The sequence below is a fragment of the Perissodus microlepis genome, chromosome 22, assembly GCF_051167445.1.
Source record: "Perissodus microlepis isolate ML-2025 ecotype Zambia chromosome 22, ASM5116744v1, whole genome shotgun sequence".
Lineage (NCBI taxonomy): Eukaryota > Metazoa > Chordata > Actinopteri > Cichliformes > Cichlidae > Perissodus > Perissodus microlepis.
Window position 1 is genome coordinate 26815607 of NC_140481.1, and position 18356 is coordinate 26833962.

Here is an 18356-nt window from a genome sequence, read left to right on the forward strand (position 1 = left end):
CAGTTACAGATTTGGGTCCTGTGTTTGGAAAATCATTGTTTTATCTTGTGATGGAAACTAAATATCCAAATAAGCTGTGTGTTACTAAATGTGTCATATTTTAATATACTTCTCTTTTTTTTAAGTATATTTCCCCAAAACATAAACCAGTCCTAGAGATCAAGCAATTGATCATTTATCATCAAAGTCAAGAAAAACTGCATCATTTCTGGTTCACAATGGCTGATTGTCAGGAGGTTTAAGTGGGTATGGTTTTATCCTCGAGATGGGTCTCTGAGGTGCGACTGTGCACATAACCACCACTAGTCCCCATGAAAGAATCTGTATTAACTTACTTCCCTGAAGTCAAAGCATATTCCTGTTATTTTTGGCCATTTAAATCAATGAACATGCATAAATTGCAAACACAGCTGACAAGAAGTCGCTGTTGTCATACTTTTGAAGGAGTAAATTTAAAAATTGGCAGACATGTGGATGTCCTCACAGGTCCTGAAGATCCCATTTGATTATAACATTTATATGAAATTTATGAGAGCGGATCCTTGGATGCTCGCAGATGGGGAAATGATAACATAACAGTAGCATTTACCTTCTTTAGACATAAATAATGATGATCTATGTTAATTTGGACCTTAAGTGATTTTACTTTCTCAAAGTTTAAAAGAAAGAGTTTAAAAGAAACCTATACTCTATTTAAGGAAACAGGTTGAAACCTTGAGCACCTTTGTGGCTTTGTTTGGTAGAAGGGCTGCACATAGTAGTTTTGTACTCTCAAAGAAAAACTGCAAGTATCTGTGTGTGTATAATCTGAATTTGTTAATTTGTATTTTATTGCAATGCAAAAACGTTTATGAGTGTACCTACACAGAGGCATATTTTTTCTGTTAATACTGCTAGTGCAACCTTTCGGCGCTAGAGCATTTATTTATTTTTGATTCATTTATGGTTGACTGAAAGTTCATTGTTTATGTTTCCAGGTACACTGCCACCTACTGTGACAGCACAAAAGAGAAGTGCAGGTTGACTAATTCACAGAAACAATGTGAAAAACTCCCTAATGATGGTGAGATAGTCCAAATTTGATGAACTCACAGGGTGTTTCCTGGCTATAGTTAAAGCAATGACCCTGTGTTACCTTAATTAACTGAAATTCTTGGCCATTTAATAAACAAAAATGTATTTCATGCTCATGTAACCCCTTTTATGTGCAGGGAAAACACAGATTTATGATGAAAGGGGTTCACAGAATCACATCCACAGGTGGTGTGTTTGGTTACCAGTTACCTGCGAGCTTGTTGAGGCTCACATTTTTACACCCTTCCTGGAGAATGGCAGTTATCCACCCTGTGAATACATTTAAATCTTTCATTGTGTTATTGGCGTGGCTCCTCATCTGTAGCTCGTCTGATGGGTTATATTTAAAGATGTAAAACACAGCAGAACTAGTTTATAGTCAGACATTAAGAGCAATTCACATGCATGCATAAGCAGTGCATTTACTGGTGTTTTGCGTATAAAAAAGACCTACACTTTAAAAGGTGCCTGCCAAGATGAGCTCTTTAACAACTGTAAATTTCCTGCTGCTCCACACCACGCTCTTTCTGCTCTTATCTCCTCCGTGCTCTCTTCTTATCTCCCTACCCACCTCTCAGGCTTTTCACTCTGTCCCCCACCCCCCTCGCCATCGCTGTGCTTGGTGCTGAGTGAAGGCAGCAGCTGCCAAGTCGAAGTGCCTGCTACCTGAACTGCAAAGAGAAAGCCGAGCCAGTATTTAGTGTGTATGTATGTGAGAGAGTACCAGGGGAAGCCAGCTGCCTCTGTGCTGGGCAACATGCCAGAGTGACGAGGAAAAGGCAGAATCTGACCTCCTGACCTCCAAGCAGCATCCTCTGACCGAGTTCTCAGCCTTATTCCACCTTTATTTTATTTGTTTTAATTATTCACAATGTACAGATTTACCAGGGAGGCGCACATAGAAAATGTGGCCACATTAGCTGTAAATATTCTTAAGATTTAGATATATATTTTTGGATTTCCCACCATGCTTTGGTTTGCAGTTGTAAACAAGCCCCCACTTTTAATTCAATCAAACATGTTCACACGCAGCTGCCAGGAATGTAGATGTGTGGCTGATAGGGTGTCTTGAAAACAGTAGGATTTCATCTTTCCCCCCACCATGGGTGCTCTTTGAATCTCATTGGATTTAAATAATCTCATCAGACTGATGAGACGACCCAGTGTTAACAGTAGTTGGAAGTGGGGAGTATCCTCAGGGACTTTGGATTGAGGTTTGAAACTTCTAAAACATAAATTGTGATTAAAATAATCAAAATTCTGTTACCTGTGTGTGACGTTTCTGCTTGGATGTCCCTGAAAAACATAAAATCAGTGAATTATCATGAATATTTAAAACATTTTTTTAAATAAAGCACAGATGCAATCCCCTTTCCCCATTATTTTCTGAAGGGTTTGACTGCAGTGCTAATTATAAGCCTGAATTATTATGATAAATAAGAATCAGGGTTTTTCCTGGCATAAACAGACCTTTTGGGGGTATGGAAGCTTGACTGTTATGGACATGAGTCTTTTTTGCCTTAACAGAAGTTTATGCATCTTCCAGTCATTTCTTGGCCACCTAATATATAAACTTGTATACGTAGCTTTAGTAAAGTACATTCTACTAGTTAATTTTTTCCTTGACTTGAGTGCTGCTAATGTTTTCTTTCTAAAAGCTCTATAGGTGCTGCCAAATTACATCATTTATACCTAAGAAAAAAAAACTAAAATATAATAAAAGTACTCTTTAATGTACAACAATACTACACATATTTCATTTAAATAGCATTAAAGTAGAGTATTATTATTTTCCCTCAGCATCCAGCATTTTGTGTTCTGATGTCTGGAAAATGTAAAAGTGTGCACCTTTTCATAATAAAAGTGGAGGAATTGTGTGAAATCTAACTTTAAAGATGTGTTTTTCTGTATCTTTAAGTCACCCTCGTTTCTCCCCTGGAGATTTTTTTTAATTTAATTAATTAATTATTATTATTATGTTTTTTGCTGCTGAATTTTATTCATATCACTGATGAGACATGATGCATGTTGCAGGGCTTCATTCGGCGGCGTGCTGACGTTTTTTGCAGGAATGTGTGTGATTTGCGGGGTTTTGCGCCGGGGAGGGTGACGGGAAATGAGGCCGCCTCCCATTGAGTATAAAACCTCCCAGTCCGGCCCAGTCTTCCTCTTTCTGTTACCTGGCTTAGGGGCAGCAGCTTTGGCCGTGAAAACCCAGAAACACCGGTGAGTTTAGCTCCCATTCTTCACATAGAGAGGGACCCGGCCTCGGGCCTTTAAAGGTTGTAGTTAAACGTGATTTGTTCAGGCGGTAGCATCTTCTTTGTGCTTCTTTCGTTTAATCCCAAACTTTGCTTTTTCGGTTACGTAACTTGACACTAACCTGTGGATTTAATTTTCGAGGGAATTAACCCTAAAAAATGGTAAAGGTCGTTCTCGCCTGATTTTATTTAACATGATAGTTTTTTGCGAGGTTTGTGCGTTAGTGGGTTTACTGGATGCTGTTTTTAAACTTTTGACGAAAGATTTTTTACGAGGGAGGAGAAAATGTAGAGTGGGCAACGGGAACAAAGGAGGGCTGCAAGACCGGAGATCCGAAGATGCTTGAATGGCATTTCTTCTCTCTCCTCACTGAAACAACTGTCCGTATTTATCCGGCAACAGGTGCTTGAAGTCCGGACAAGAGAGCTTCTGAATATTTGGCGATCTTTGTAACTTTATCCGACGTGGCCCAGTGGAGTAACACGTGTCTCGGCTGGCTTGTGGCCGAGTGAGGCCTAGCAGTAGCAGCCGCCTACTAGCGGCTAAAGCCTAGCGACTGAGTAGCCATGGAGTTTAATTTCAGTTTTTAACTCCGTATGAATTAAAAAAGACAATACGTTTCAGTAGGCTTTTTTTTTCACCGCCTTTCATTATGCCTACATGCCGGGATGGTTTCCTAATGTAGCCGGGCTCAAGATGCGATAGCTTAGTTGTACATGCATGTCTGTTAACGAAGCCTAACGGCTACTTAATAGTAAGACTAACGCAATTTTTATTTTTATTTAATCTTGCCCACAGAAACTAAAACAATGGGAAAGGAAAAGACCCACATTAACATCGTGGTCATTGGCCATGTCGACTCCGGCAAGTCCACCTCCACCGGTCACTTGATCTACAAGTGCGGAGGAATCGACAAGAGAACCATCGAGAAGTTTGAGAAGGAAGCCGCTGAGGTAAGAGCTTGTGTATTTAGATACATTTTATCCATTTTATCTTGAAAACAGTTTCTGTTAAAAAGTCCAAGATGGCGGCGTCGGCATGCCTTCCTCTGAGCTCAACTGCCCGGCACGAGGGTGTAACAGCCGTGTGCGCGCATGCGGGGTGGGGCTTAACGCGCGCAGAGCGCTGGTGGTGAATGTGCACTTTGTCTGACAGTCTGAGGCCTCCAGTGAACAGAATAAAAGCTTAAAATTTATACACAAAACAAAGCACAACCTCTGTTTGAATATGACTTGCATACACTAAGACTTAGAAATACTTTTAATGCTTTTGGAAAATTGTGGGTTTAATGTTTGTACCTAAGAGGTGATTAATTGTCCCTTTTTGAGGAGGGGGGGCTCCCGGTAATTTGAATACTGGATGCACTTAAGATTTCAATCTTAGGATCGACAGTGAAATTTTCCATGTAGATATTTGGATTGTGACCTTAAATTTCATGAATTCCTTCCCCCTCAGATGGGAAAGGGCTCCTTCAAGTACGCCTGGGTGCTGGACAAACTGAAGGCCGAGCGTGAGCGTGGTATCACCATCGATATCGCTCTGTGGAAGTTCGAGACCAGCAAGTACTACGTGACCATCATTGACGCCCCTGGACACAGAGACTTCATCAAGAACATGATCACTGGTACCTCCCAGGTAAAAACAATAAGCTCCAACATGAGGATTTGACTCCTGCAAACTTCGCCTTGCAGCGGACTTGGATCTAATCTGCATCCTGGTGTTGATTTTCAGGCTGACTGCGCTGTGCTGATTGTTGCTGCTGGTGTTGGTGAGTTCGAGGCTGGTATCTCCAAGAACGGCCAGACCCGTGAGCACGCCCTGCTGGCCTTCACCCTGGGTGTAAAGCAGCTCATCGTTGGAGTCAACAAGATGGACTCCACCGAGCCCCCCTACAGCCAGGCTCGTTTCGAGGAAATCACCAAGGAAGTGAGCGCCTACATCAAGAAGATCGGCTACAACCCCGCCGCCGTTGCCTTCGTCCCCATCTCCGGATGGCACGGAGACAACATGCTGGAGACCAGTGACAAGGTGAGGACTGCTAGCCATTCCACACATCTCAATTTGCTAATCTGACTGAACATAGACTAAACCATCAATGACTTTTGTCTGTAGATGAGCTGGTTCAAGGGATGGAAGATCGAGCGCAAGGACGGCAATGCCTCTGGAACCACCCTGCTGGAGGCTCTGGATGCCATCCTGCCACCTTCCCGCCCCACTGACAAGCCCCTCCGTCTGCCCCTGCAGGACGTCTACAAGATTGGCGGTGAGAACTGTCATAGTACTGCAAGGCTAGTATTGCACTACCATGGTTTTCTGTGCTTTAACAATGTTTTAATTTCTCAGGTATTGGAACTGTACCCGTCGGCCGTGTTGAAACTGGTATCATCAAGCCCGGCACCGTCGTCACCTTCGCCCCTGTCAACCTGACCACTGAAGTGAAGTCCGTGGAGATGCACCACGAGTCTCTGCCCGAGGCCGTGCCCGGTGACAACGTTGGCTTCAACGTCAAGAACGTCTCCGTCAAGGAAATCCGTCGTGGATACGTTGCTGGCGACAGCAAGAACGACCCACCCAAGGGTGCTGAGAGCTTCAACGCTCAGGTTGGTGTGGCGACAATGGTGCTGAGCGTCTTCAGGGTTGAGTTGTATTATGGAATTGGCTAACTTTTAGCGTGTCCACAGGTCATCATCCTGAACCACCCCGGTCAGATCGCTGCAGGCTATGCCCCTGTGCTGGATTGCCACACTGCCCACATCGCTTGCAAGTTCAGCGAGCTGGTTGAGAAGATCGACCGTCGTTCTGGCAAGAAGCTTGAGGACAGCCCCAAGTTTGTCAAGTCCGGAGATGCCGCCATTGTCAAACTGATCCCACAGAAGCCCATGGTTGTGGAGTCCTTCTCCAACTACCCTCCCCTCGGTAAGTTTGCTTCCCAGAAGCCCTACTTGATGTGACTAGGCATAATGTACAGCAGCTAACCCCACCTTTCCCCTGCTCCTATTTCAGGTCGTTTCGCCGTGCGTGACATGAGGCAGACAGTGGCTGTCGGTGTCATCAAGTCTGTTATCCCCAAGGAAGTGTCCGGAAAGACAACCAAGGCTGCTGAGAAGGCTCAGAAGGGCAAGAAATGAATGGCCGTTCAGGGAATCCATCAACAAGATGTGTGCCGGCAGCAGCGGGCAACATCTTCCCTTACATCTTCCTCCCACCCTGGATCGTCCTCGCTGAGGCACAGCTCTATACTCAAGGACTGGCTTATGCTGATTAAAACCCATCGCAAGAGTTTTCGCAGGAAAAAGAACTCTATGGCATTGTCACTTACCTGAATCACATGACAGTGCCTCTTCTCAGTTGAGTTTAAGTTGGAAATGGTTTAGAACTGTATCTCAATGTTAAAATGCCACATTTGATTGGAAAGAAGCTGCTGGTAACTAATAAAATATTGTCTCCGAAAAAAATTGAAATTGGCTTGTCTGTATCCTTCACAGTTGCAGTTGGTATGACAGGCGAGCCTCTGTCATGTGCTGCAGCTGTTTTTTATCCATGCTATTTGTGTCCAGTGATGCGCTTGTCATCCAATCGCCTCCATAGGAGATATGCCACCCCAGCCAATAGCACCCCTTATTTTAGTCTGACACACAACAAGAGCAATGCACATCCCTCCCTCTCCTCTAGTTCGGTATATAAACACCGGAGAGATCACGCTCTGTCCTTTTTTGCCTCTGCTCGAAATCTCTGGACGTCTTGGTAGTTGCTGGACACAGGTTGGTGAATTTCATTTAAAATGCAGCTGTTGGAGCTAAATTTTTAACATTGATGCATTTCCACAAAAGCTGGGGTAGTAGAGAGCTTAAATCCTTTAAATCATCAACTGATGGCTAGAGCCAGAAACCTTAGTAATCCATTCAGTGCAACGTAGCATTTAGAATTCTCATTGAAAGGTTTAAAACGTGCCAGCTCACCTTATTTGCTTCTCCTGGCTCGTTTTAGCCTGTCTGGCTCACTTGTAAGGGTCCACATCGGGATTTTTAGGCAGGCGCTGGGGACAGATGTCAAAAAACGAGTTGCCAGGTTGTTTCTGCCAGTCATGGTAGCCCTGTTCTTTCCACCTGCGTGAACGCGCGCATTGACTCCCAATGCTGTATGTTCGGGTGCGCGCTTGCATCAGTTGACAACATGGCGGCTCCGCGCTCCCGACGGGTGCAACATGGAGGCGAGGAGCCGGTTTTCATCCAGCACGCACATGGCGTGTGACTCATCAGCGTCCCACCTCGGTGTCCTTAATGATTATAGATGGTGTCCTTTATTTAAAAAAACAAAAAACAAAAACCCCCTCCCCAATAGTCTCTTATGTTCAAAACGTATATTAGCATACTGCAGCCATTTACAATTCATACGACTTTGCGTGTTTTTTTTTTTGTTGCGCAAGGACCGCCTAGCTAACATTACTTAACCTCTAATGCCGCAGTTGCAGCAAAGTGGAAAGAAACAGTTTATTACTACATTTTGACAAGTTAATTTTCAATTATTTAATTGGCTTCATAAAACTCATGGGGAATGACCAAGAACAAGGCCTTTGAGATAAATTGGAGCCTGAATTAATTTATTAAACACGAATCCCCCGTTAATTTAATAACTGCAGAAAAACGGGGATCCTTAATGTTCGGTGAAGGCAATGAGCCACAATGGCGTTCACTGGGCTCACACCATTTTGGGGGCAACTACTATTATATATGGCACATTATGTATTTGAAAACTGGAAATGACTGCTCCTCGTGTTGTTTTAAAAACAGTAAATCGAAATGGGAAAGGAAAAGACCCACATTAACATCGTGGTCATCGGACATGTCGACTCCGGCAAGTCCACCACCACCGGTCACCTGATCTACAAGTGCGGAGGAATCGACAAGAGAACCATCGAGAAGTTTGAGAAGGAAGCCGCTGAGGTGGGTGACTGCGGCCTAATCTTAGGCTTTTTACCGCATAAACACTGTATGGGATATAACAGTGAGACTGAGGTAAAATGCCATAACAGTAGACGGTGGGGTGTGGTGGAATAACTGTTCAATGATATTATTTGGGTAAAACCGCCATCTACTGTTAAAAAATACACACTGCCCTCAAGCGCAAAATACGCATAAAGATTTAAATGTTAGGTTAATTTATGTCGTGCAAAATAAGAGTTAAAATCTTGCTTGTATATAATTATATATTTAATATTACCCAACATTTTAGGGGAAACTGAATTAATTAAACATTGAAAGTGAAACTTATCAAACATTCAATTAATTTTTTAATATAGCGACAAATCACTGCTTTCCCCTTAAGGTGGTTTATAATATAAGGTAAAGACCATACAATATAATATAATCATTATACATGATATATATCATGAAAATTATATCTGTTATAATTTTTTACTTGTATATTATAACATGAAATGTTCCAATAACCAATGTTTTTGGATACATTCTGTATTCTACGATAGGACTAGGATGAATACAGGATATTAGCACTGAAACCTAGGCCTCAGTAAGGCACAGACATTGAAGGATGCCAAAGAATGCTTAGCAGACCTTGAACACAAGAATTTAACAAAGACAAACACAAGGCAGAAAAAAACAGCATTTTCATAAGAAAACCTGTTTTAATCAATTCACAAAACATACAAAAACTGCAAGAAACTATTCTGGTTGACTGTATAAGGTACAAAAAGATGTTATGTTTTACATAATTTTTCTTATCTAGCCTGTAAATTTTTTTATTCTTTTCCCACCTTAAATCGGTGCTATTAGGCTGAACAGAGGTTCATTTTTTAAAAGTATGCTCTCCTGAATGTAAGCTGAAGAAAAACAGCTTTAGGTCTAGAAAAAAAATATTTAAAAATAAGACTTATTTATGAGGTACTGAATTAACCAAACTGAGTTTTCCCTGCTTATTAAAGTTTTTGTTTTGTGGCAAAACATGTTTTGGCCTTACATCACAAAAGATTTTAACCATTTTTTAGTAGGGTTTACTTTACTTAAGAATAAATTAATTATATATATTTTGTTTGCTTATGAAATGGGTAAAAAAATGTAACAAAGCCCTTGGCGAACCTGATGCACCCACAAACTGATGCAACTGAATTAAATTCAGCTGTCATTATGATTTTTAACCTTAACACAGTAATTTTACTGCAGCATATACCTCTGAAAACGCTGCAACCAGATTAACAGAATCAACCTTTTCGGGATGTACCTCTGTTAAACAAGCTAACTCAGATTGTCTGCCTAGCGTAGTTGCATAATCACCCCTTAAAAAGCTCATTATGAGCCAGTTAAAAGGTGATTTTACCTTTTCAGATTAAGGGATTAACTGGAGTTTAGTATTTGTATTTTTTCAAAGCTTCAAGGTCATGAACACTGTGGTGAAGGATGCTTGTATTTCTATAAGATTAACAATAAATTAAAATAGTAAAGTAAAATTCTCTAAATTCAGTTCTGATAAAGCTGGACTTCAGTTTTCTCAGATCTATGAAGAAAACTGATTAAATGAAATCTCTTCTGTTAAACCTTTCTGACTGATTCTTCCCTCTACTTTGCTTTTTGTGGTTTAGATGGGAAAGGGCTCCTTCAAGTACGCCTGGGTGCTGGACAAACTGAAGGCCGAGCGTGAGCGTGGTATCACCATCGATATCGCTCTGTGGAAGTTCGAGACCAGCAAGTACTACGTGACCATCATTGATGCCCCTGGACACAGAGACTTCATCAAGAACATGATCACTGGTACCTCCCAGGTAAGAACCATAAGCTCCAACATGAGGATTTGACTCCTGCAAACTTGACCTTGCAGCGGACTTGGATCTAATCTGCATCCTGGTGTTGATTTTCAGGCTGACTGCGCTGTGCTGATCGTTGCTGCTGGTGTTGGTGAGTTCGAGGCTGGTATCTCCAAGAACGGCCAGACCCGTGAGCACGCCCTGCTGGCCTACACTCTGGGTGTAAAGCAGCTCATCGTCGGAGTCAACAAGATGGACTCCACCGAGCCCCCCTACAGCCAGAAGCGTTTTGAGGAAATCACCAAGGAAGTGAGCGCCTACATCAAGAAGATCGGCTACAACCCCGCCACGGTTGCCTTCGTCCCCATCTCCGGATGGCACGGAGACAACATGCTGGAGCCCAGTGACAAGGTGAGGGATTCAAACACACCCCAGTGTAGACGTCTGCTCGAAGAGTCTTTCTCTTCACTTCCTCTCATTTTCTACACTTTAGATGGCCTGGTTCAAGGGCTGGAAGATCGAGCGCAAGGAAGGCGGAGCCACAGGCACCACCCTGCTGGAAGCCCTGGACTCCATCATGCCACCCACCCGCCCCACCGACAAACCTCTGCGTCTGCCCCTGCAGGACGTCTACAAGATTGGCGGTAAGTAAAGCCACACAGCACCCTGTAAAACCAGTAAGTCATCACACATCTCAAGGAAAAAGTAAAACCTGTGTCTCTTCCCACTCGTGGCTGGCTCCAAAGGCGAGTAAGTGCCCACAAACTCCCATTTTTAAATGCCTACAGTAAAAAACTACCTCTAAAGGTAGTTTTTTAAAAGTAATTTATTTGGATCTTGTTAAGGTTTAAAGTTAAGAGGTGTGATTGCTGAGATTGACACAGATTTATTGTTGACTTCCTGACCTCACTTCCACTAATCGGTGTCTGGACTGGACCTTCAGACCCTGTTTGTGCTTTTTGTGCCTTCTGGAAGATTTTTAATGCAATAATTTGAATAATGATACGACTTGCTGTGTGGTAAAAACCATCCAAGTTTATGCTTTTAATTAATTTATTGTTCTTTTATTATATACAGATTTGCATCTGTGCAGTGCACCTGCAGAGTTTATGGATAACTTTTAGTGGTTTTTGGACCTTCAAAACTAATATAGCTGCAAACAAAACACTAATATAGTCTGACTCCGACAACCGCTGTGTTCCTCTACTCTGAAATCACCAGCAGCAAGCTTATTAATTTCCCTCATTGCCGTTTCAGAGCTGTAGCATCAGCATCGTTCTCCTCAGTAGTATCTGAGCACCAGCAGGAAATAATGAAAATACTTAAACAATCGAAAGTTCGACCTTGCTGTCGTTACGTTTGCCGACTCCAGCTGCAGGATTGCGTGAGTGTAATGTAGAGCTGATTGTTGCGAGAGTCAAAGATGGACAGAAGCAGTACAAATATTTCAGGGGTTTTCTATTTTATGTTTTTTGTTTTGTCACAACAGAAATAATAAAGAAATACCTTATACCAGGATCTGATTGCTGATTTGATGATTGTAAAAGTAACTAAATCACTGGCAAATCACTCGTTGTGTTCATTTTTACGAGAAAAAAAGTAATCTAAATACTTTGCAGTGTTGCTTTGTATTGTGTTACATCCAGTGCTTTTTAAGAGTGATTAATAAGAAAACTGTAAAACTTCCTCCATAAACATCTTGGGTAGTTTGAAATAATATATCAGGAAAAGCAAAGAGGATATTTAATTATGAAATCTTGTCACCTCAGTTTAGTTGATAACATTAAAGCCACGTTAGATTCCAGAATCAAAACAAAGAGGGACCTTACTTTTATTGTTTTAAGTTGTTTAAGCTTTATTTAGCTTTAACTATTAAAATGTATTTCTTTGTTTATATGTTTTTGGACTATTTTATTTCTTTACTGCTGCTATTCTTTTAAATTCTATGAAGCTTCTTCTACCTCTGGTTTTACAGGACTTACAAATGTAATTTTATTATTAGTACTAAAAACAGTACACAATAAAAACCCAGCCGCTTCTTCCTCACTGTTTTAAGTGTTTAACCAATCAGATCAGTCTTTATTTACAAAAGCAGAAAAGCTTGAATACTAAAAAAAAGACAAGTCAGATACGGAGGAGCGCTGACTTCTTTCCCTCCTGTCAGGTATCGGAACCGTTCCCGTCGGCCGTGTTGAGACCGGTATCCTGAAGCCCGGCATGGTCGTCACTTTCGCTCCCCCCAACCTGACCACAGAGGTGAAGTCCGTGGAGATGCACCACGAGTCTCTGTCTGAAGCTCTGCCCGGTGACAACGTCGGCTTCAACGTCAAGAACGTCTCCGTCAAGGAAATCCGCCGTGGAAACGTGGCCGGTGACAGCAAGAACGACCCACCCCAGGCTGCTGAGAACTTCACCGCCCAGGTAAGCATAAAGAAAAGATTAAACATGTGATAATAAACATGCACACAGTTATTTTTGTAGATTATATATGAAGCAGGTACACAGCAACACTTCAGTATAATGCTTTACGCTGCTTAAATCCAAACTAATCTCAGGGCCACCCATAAATAAATAAATTTAAAATGAAATAGTTTCTTCTTATTAATTCACTGATTCATTTCAGTCTTCCGATGGTTTCCATGTTAAGAGTGATTCCCCATTTATTTATTTATCAGGAAAGACTCTGGCCAAGAAGGCACATCATTACTTTACCTCTGCCTCTTGACAGCCCCTACTCCAGTCTAAGTTCTTTAGAAGTAATTTCATTCTTTAATGTCGATATTTGTTGATAATTGTGAACTAATTCACAAAACTGAAAATGAAGCCTTACAGGTTAATGATAAATGACTTCTCGTGGTTTACCTGCAGCATCTGCAGGCCCCACCAGTGTACCACAGCCCTGATTTCGGGAATCAGCTCACCCAGTTTGTAAATCAATCATGATTTATTAGTTACACATTTTAACCACTGAGCATTAAAGGGGATCTTTATCAGTTCAGTGTAAAGAGCACTTTGTTTTCTTTAGAGCTGTCAAAGGTTTGAGAAACATCTTTTGTTTTGCTGTTTTAAGGTTTGTCTTGGGCTTTATTTGTCCTTTTTCACATATCTGCATATGGAAAAAACAAACTGACCACTAAATAATGGCTGACAAACAAATAAAAGCAAAAACAAAATACAGGTGGACCCCTGCTGGATTGTGAAGGTACTGCAGGCAAGAGGTCCTTCACAAATAAATAAATAGCTTTTGTTTAAAAAGTTTTAAACCAAGTAAATCATATAGTGTCTATTACCTATTTTGACACTTTTTAATTAAAATGTAATTTTTTAATTACTCATTTATCTGATTTTTTTAAATCTGAAAAATATAGTATGCCTCATCACTGTTTATGTCTACTACATTTATTCAGGTAAAAAATGACAGAATTACATGACTGTCTATCCTATTTTTCTGAGGCAAAGTCTTCTTCCTATCCCAATAGTCAGCAAGTGGAGTCCTTATTTAATGTAGTCTAAGTATTTCCACTTAGGCCTCTTAGCTGTGATTAAACCAAGCATGAGTACATCCTGCACAGGAAGAGAATTTGAACCAGTTTGTTTAAAAGCACATCTTCATTGACAGACATCCCCCTAAGAAAAGCTGCACAGAAAACTAAAAATGTTAAAGTTGAAGGAAATGTTTTTGGAGCTTAATCCAGAAACTAATACAATCCTGGATAGCCCCCCGCCCTCCTCATTTCGGTTATTTCTGTCACAAATAGAAGTCCAGTAATAAACTGAGGAAGGATAATGATCTCTAAGTACAACACTTCCCTCATTTCTCCCTTCATAGGTCATCATCCTGAACCACCCCGGCCAGATCGCCCAGGGTTACGCCCCCGTGCTGGACTGCCACACCGCTCACATCGCCTGCAAATTCAGTGAGCTCAAAGAGAAAATTGACCGTCGTTCTGGCAAGAAGCTTGAGGACAACCCCAAGGCTCTGAAGTCAGGAGATGCCGCCATCATCACCATGGTGCCTGGAAAACCCATGTGTGTCGAGAGCTTCTCCCAGTACCCTCCCCTTGGTGAGTAAAAACGCTGTTAGTCTCGAAGATAATTATGTGTCAGCCTTTCCTTTAAAGCTGCAGTAACAGTGCAGTTGTGGTTAAAATTACTGTGTGCTTGGAATGTTACATCAGGTCGGTTTGTGAGTGTTTACGTGAATTATTTTGGGTTTTATGGTAATTTTATTATCGAGTGAAATTAATTGAAGCTTCATCATGACAAAGTTTGTGTTTTTGGGGTGCTCATTGCGGCCAAAAAAAAATATTGCAGCACCCTGGGCCTTTAAAGGGGTCACATCCAGCTCCATATTTGAAAGTGTGGTCAGGTTTAACAATGTATCTGTGACTTGAGATCATTTAACCTCATGTGATCTGTCATGATTAATAGAATAGAATAGATCTTTATTGTCACTGTTACAAGAACAGTGAAACACAGTTTGGCATCTCTCCGTTAGCAGCATATAGAAATTTAACATTAAAATTCCTTCAGAATAAGAGAAAAAAAACAAAAAAGAAAAAAAAGAGAAACAAAAAAATGGACTTGAAGTTTAAGAGGTGCCTACACAGTGAATGTATGTAACAACGTAAGTGTCTACACAGATATGTCCAAGGTATATACAAGTTATATATGCTATATAAAAGAGCAGGTGCAATATAGGGTGCAATGTGATGGTAGTGAACTGAGTAAGAGGTAGGACTAGAGGTAGGAATGCTGGTTGCATTATACTACAATAAATGCAGTTTATAAATACAGTTAAAATGTCCATAAATGTTAACAGCACAGTTAACCGTCCGTTAACCTTCAATCAGGGTGGAAGTAGGGCATGTTTCTATTGAGCCTGTTTGTCTTTGACCTGATTGACCTGTAGCATTTACCAGAGGGAAAGGGGGGGGGGGGGTGTCCAGGTGCGACAGGTCCTTGATGATGATACTGCTTCTGTATAAATGTCTCTGGAGGGGGTTAGTGAAGTGCCAATTGCCCGCACTGCTGCCCTCTCCACCCGCTGCAGTTTTCTCTTGTCCTCCACGGTAAAGCAGTTAAACCAGAGTGTACAGCAGTAGGTCAGAAGGCTCTCAATGGTGGAGCGGTAGAAGTTGATTAGCAGTCAGTTTTTGGTCTAATTGGGCCTGATGCAACTTCCTGACAAAGTACATTCTTTGTTGTGCTTTTCCTACCTGGTGGAAAATGTTTGTGGAGAAGGTAATGTTGGCCGAGATATGGACCCCAGGGAACCTAAAGCTTTCTACCCTTTCTATCCCTTCCCATCAATGTAGAGGGCAGAGTGCTCAGATTGCTTTGTTCGTCTGAAGTTGATTACTCCTTGGCCTTGGCTGTGTTCAGATGTAGGTTGTTGTTGTCACCTATTAAATGCTACAGCAAATATTTCTGGCACAACTTCACCTACTTCCAAGGTGCGTGAAGAGGATGAAAAAGTCACAAAGAGGAATGATCTAACCAGCCCTGTTGCAAGACACTTCAATGATAAACATCCAGATTCACCTCTATTCTTTCTAGGCATTGAAGCCATTAAACTAAACCAAAGAGGTGGTAATATTAATTTTATCCCGAAAAAACAGAGAAGCATTTTGGATATTCTGTTTTAAGAGTCTGCACCCTAGAGGCATGAATGAGCATTTTTCTATCAATGAGTTTTTGTGAACTGTACCCTTTTTTTAATTCTTTTTTACCAGTTACTTTGCTCTGTCAATCATTCTCGCATGGGTAATGTTTATCTATTTATTTATTTATATTTATTTTTTCAATAAAAGCATTCTAGATGTCTAGTTTTAAGTCTGAATTTGAGAGACATAAATGAGGTCCTCTTTTTTTTTTAATCTAACTGCTGCACTGACTTCTTTTTGAATTAAATGTTTTTCTTTTTAATCGTTTTTTTGTATATTTGTAATATTCTTATTATGTATTTCATGCATGTATTTTAAGACAGGTGGGGATTATGTCTCCTCACCCCCGTCTTCATCATTAATGACTTAGTCCAGTAGCCGACCTAGTCCACAAGCCGAAACGTGTTGGTCAGGCAATAAAGTTGTTCCTCTTCCCTTCAAGTGTTGCTGGAGTTCCTGTATTGTGACCTATTAAATGTTGCACAATATTCTTTAATGTAGTCTAAGGAGCTTGGAAAGAAAAGCGTCCGGACTTCTTTAAGTTGCTTGAAGACGTTTCACCTCGTCTTAATGGGACCCCTAATCATCGAGCCAGGTGTGAAAACGGGTGTAGGTCGCCATCAGCCAAGGTTTCGGGTGAGCTCATTGTGAAACCTGGCCCCACCCTATCATGTGATTTCCTGAGGTCAAATGGCCCAAGATGTGAGTGGGCGTTAAGGCGTCTGGGAAGGGAGCTCAAAACTGGATTATAGATGGCAGACAGTTTTTTGTCGTAAGCCACCGCCTCTGTTCAAAGATGGTCGCTCACAGTGGACATAGATCGCTTCTTCCACTCCTCTTTCAAACCATCTGTCTTTTCTGTCCAAAATGTGAACATTTGCGTCCTTGAAAGAGTGACCTTTGACCTTTAGATGCAGATGGACAGCTGAGTCTTGTCCCGTGGAGGTGGCTCTTCTATGTTGTGCCATACGAACCTTCACAGACATATTCTTTAATGTAGTTATAACCTGTTATAACTGTTGTTATAACCCATTATGAGACTTAACCAAGCTGTCTTTTGAATTGTGAAGTTCAAACTTAAAAACTTTTTAAGGTTTTGTTTCAAGCCTCTCATTGAGTCCTCTCTCCTCTTCCTCTCAGGCCGCTTTGCCGTGCGTGACATGAGGCAGACCGTTGCCGTTGGCGTCATCAAGTCCGTCGAGAAGAAGGTTGCCAGCGGTGGAAAGGTCACCAAGTCCGCACAGAAAGCCGACAAAAAGAAATGAATCCTCGTGCAGGAGGTCCACCAACAAGTCGCGTCTCAGCAGCAGCGGGCCGCCCCATCCTCCCTTCCCCCCTTCCATCCAGCGCCGTCTTCTCTGAGGCAGAGCTCTCTACTCAAGGACTGGCTTATGCTGATTAAAACCCATCGGAAGAGTTTCCGTAGGAAAGGAAGGTTCGTGCCTTCAAGGGAAAACTACCATCATGATTACATTTAAACCAAAACAATAAAAATCTCAAACATTGCCAAATGAAAACGCCTCTTTTGTGTTTATTGACTGCAGACAGTGGAAGCACTGGTAAATGGACTGGTTCTTTTATGCACTTTTCTGCTCTACCTGAGCACTCAAACACTTCATACATGCCTCATTCACCCATTCATACCAGTATTTTGCTCTATGCTTCAGTGCTTTCTATCTACCATTTAGTATCTTGCCAAAAGGATATTTGGCATACAGCGCCGAGCAGAGGGCATCGGGTCAAACAGGTGGTGGGCGGGGTGCAAGGGGTCACCTGTGATGGCCCTGGTTTTACAGACACAGGAGGATTTGGCAATGGCATCCAGGGGTGACAGGGGTTACTCTCAGGGGTAGCAAAAATACGGACATTCTGTACTTAAGTAGCAGTACAAATGCTACTCATAAAAAATACTCCAGTAAAACTTATAGTACTGATTCATCTCAAGTAAAAGTAAAGAAGTACAGGCTCTGAAATGTACTCAAAGTAAGAAATAAAAAGTAGCTCTTTGTAGGATGTTTCTATTTTTGTGCAAACTAACTGAACCTTGTGTTATAATTACATAATGATAAAATAATATCAGCAAATGGGAACACAGACTTCAGTCTAACTTTCGTTTATTCTAATTATACTCAGCTTGAATCTGAAGAAAATGAAGGAAACTAAAAACTATGTCTCTATTTTCTGTTCCCTGCTTTGTGTTTGCCTCTAAACGGGAAAATGTGTACAGTCTCAGCAGGTGGGTGAAGCCTAAAATTAGTTGTGATGGCTCTGTGTTGGCAAAAGAATCAGAACTCACAATTTCTATTGAGAAATATTCCTAATGTACAGGCTGTGATCAGCTGACCTGATACTCTTTGTGGATGTACACAACTGAATTTGAACAGATGTCAGCAGATGTGTCATGAGTTGTCCTGGCTGATTTCCATCCTCTGCACTGACAGTACACTGTTTATGCTGGAATTCAGTGAATCAATCTCAGCATCATCAGGTAAAATTCACATGAATCTCTGCTGCACTGGGTGTAACCTAACTCTGACCGATGAACCACAGCCACTGTGCACCAGTCGCACCCTCATCTTTACTTTTCGAAGTACAGC

The 18356-nt window shown here is 41.6% G+C and overlaps 2 protein-coding genes across 2 annotated transcripts; both read left to right on the forward strand.

Moving 5' to 3' along the window:
* The first annotated feature begins 3165 nt into the window (after positions 1-3165).
* On the forward strand, positions 3166-6797 carry LOC146363348 (elongation factor 1-alpha). Its single transcript, XM_084918449.1, has 8 exons — positions 3166-3300; positions 4135-4289; positions 4792-4971; positions 5068-5364; positions 5449-5599; positions 5680-5936; positions 6018-6252; positions 6340-6797. The coding sequence occupies exons 2-8, from the start codon at positions 4146-4148 to the stop codon at positions 6462-6464; spliced, it is 1389 nt and encodes a 462-aa protein (XP_084774575.1). The 5' UTR covers positions 3166-3300; positions 4135-4145; the 3' UTR covers positions 6465-6797.
* A 188-nt stretch (positions 6798-6985) lies between these two features.
* Positions 6986-17276, forward strand: LOC146363349 (elongation factor 1-alpha). The gene is made up of 8 exons (XM_084918450.1): positions 6986-7097; positions 8127-8279; positions 9932-10111; positions 10208-10504; positions 10587-10737; positions 12258-12514; positions 13923-14157; positions 16900-17276. Exons 2-8 carry the CDS (start codon positions 8136-8138, stop codon positions 17022-17024), a joined length of 1389 nt encoding a protein of 462 aa, XP_084774576.1. The 5' UTR covers positions 6986-7097; positions 8127-8135; the 3' UTR covers positions 17025-17276.
* Positions 17277-18356: the final 1080 nt, after the last annotated feature.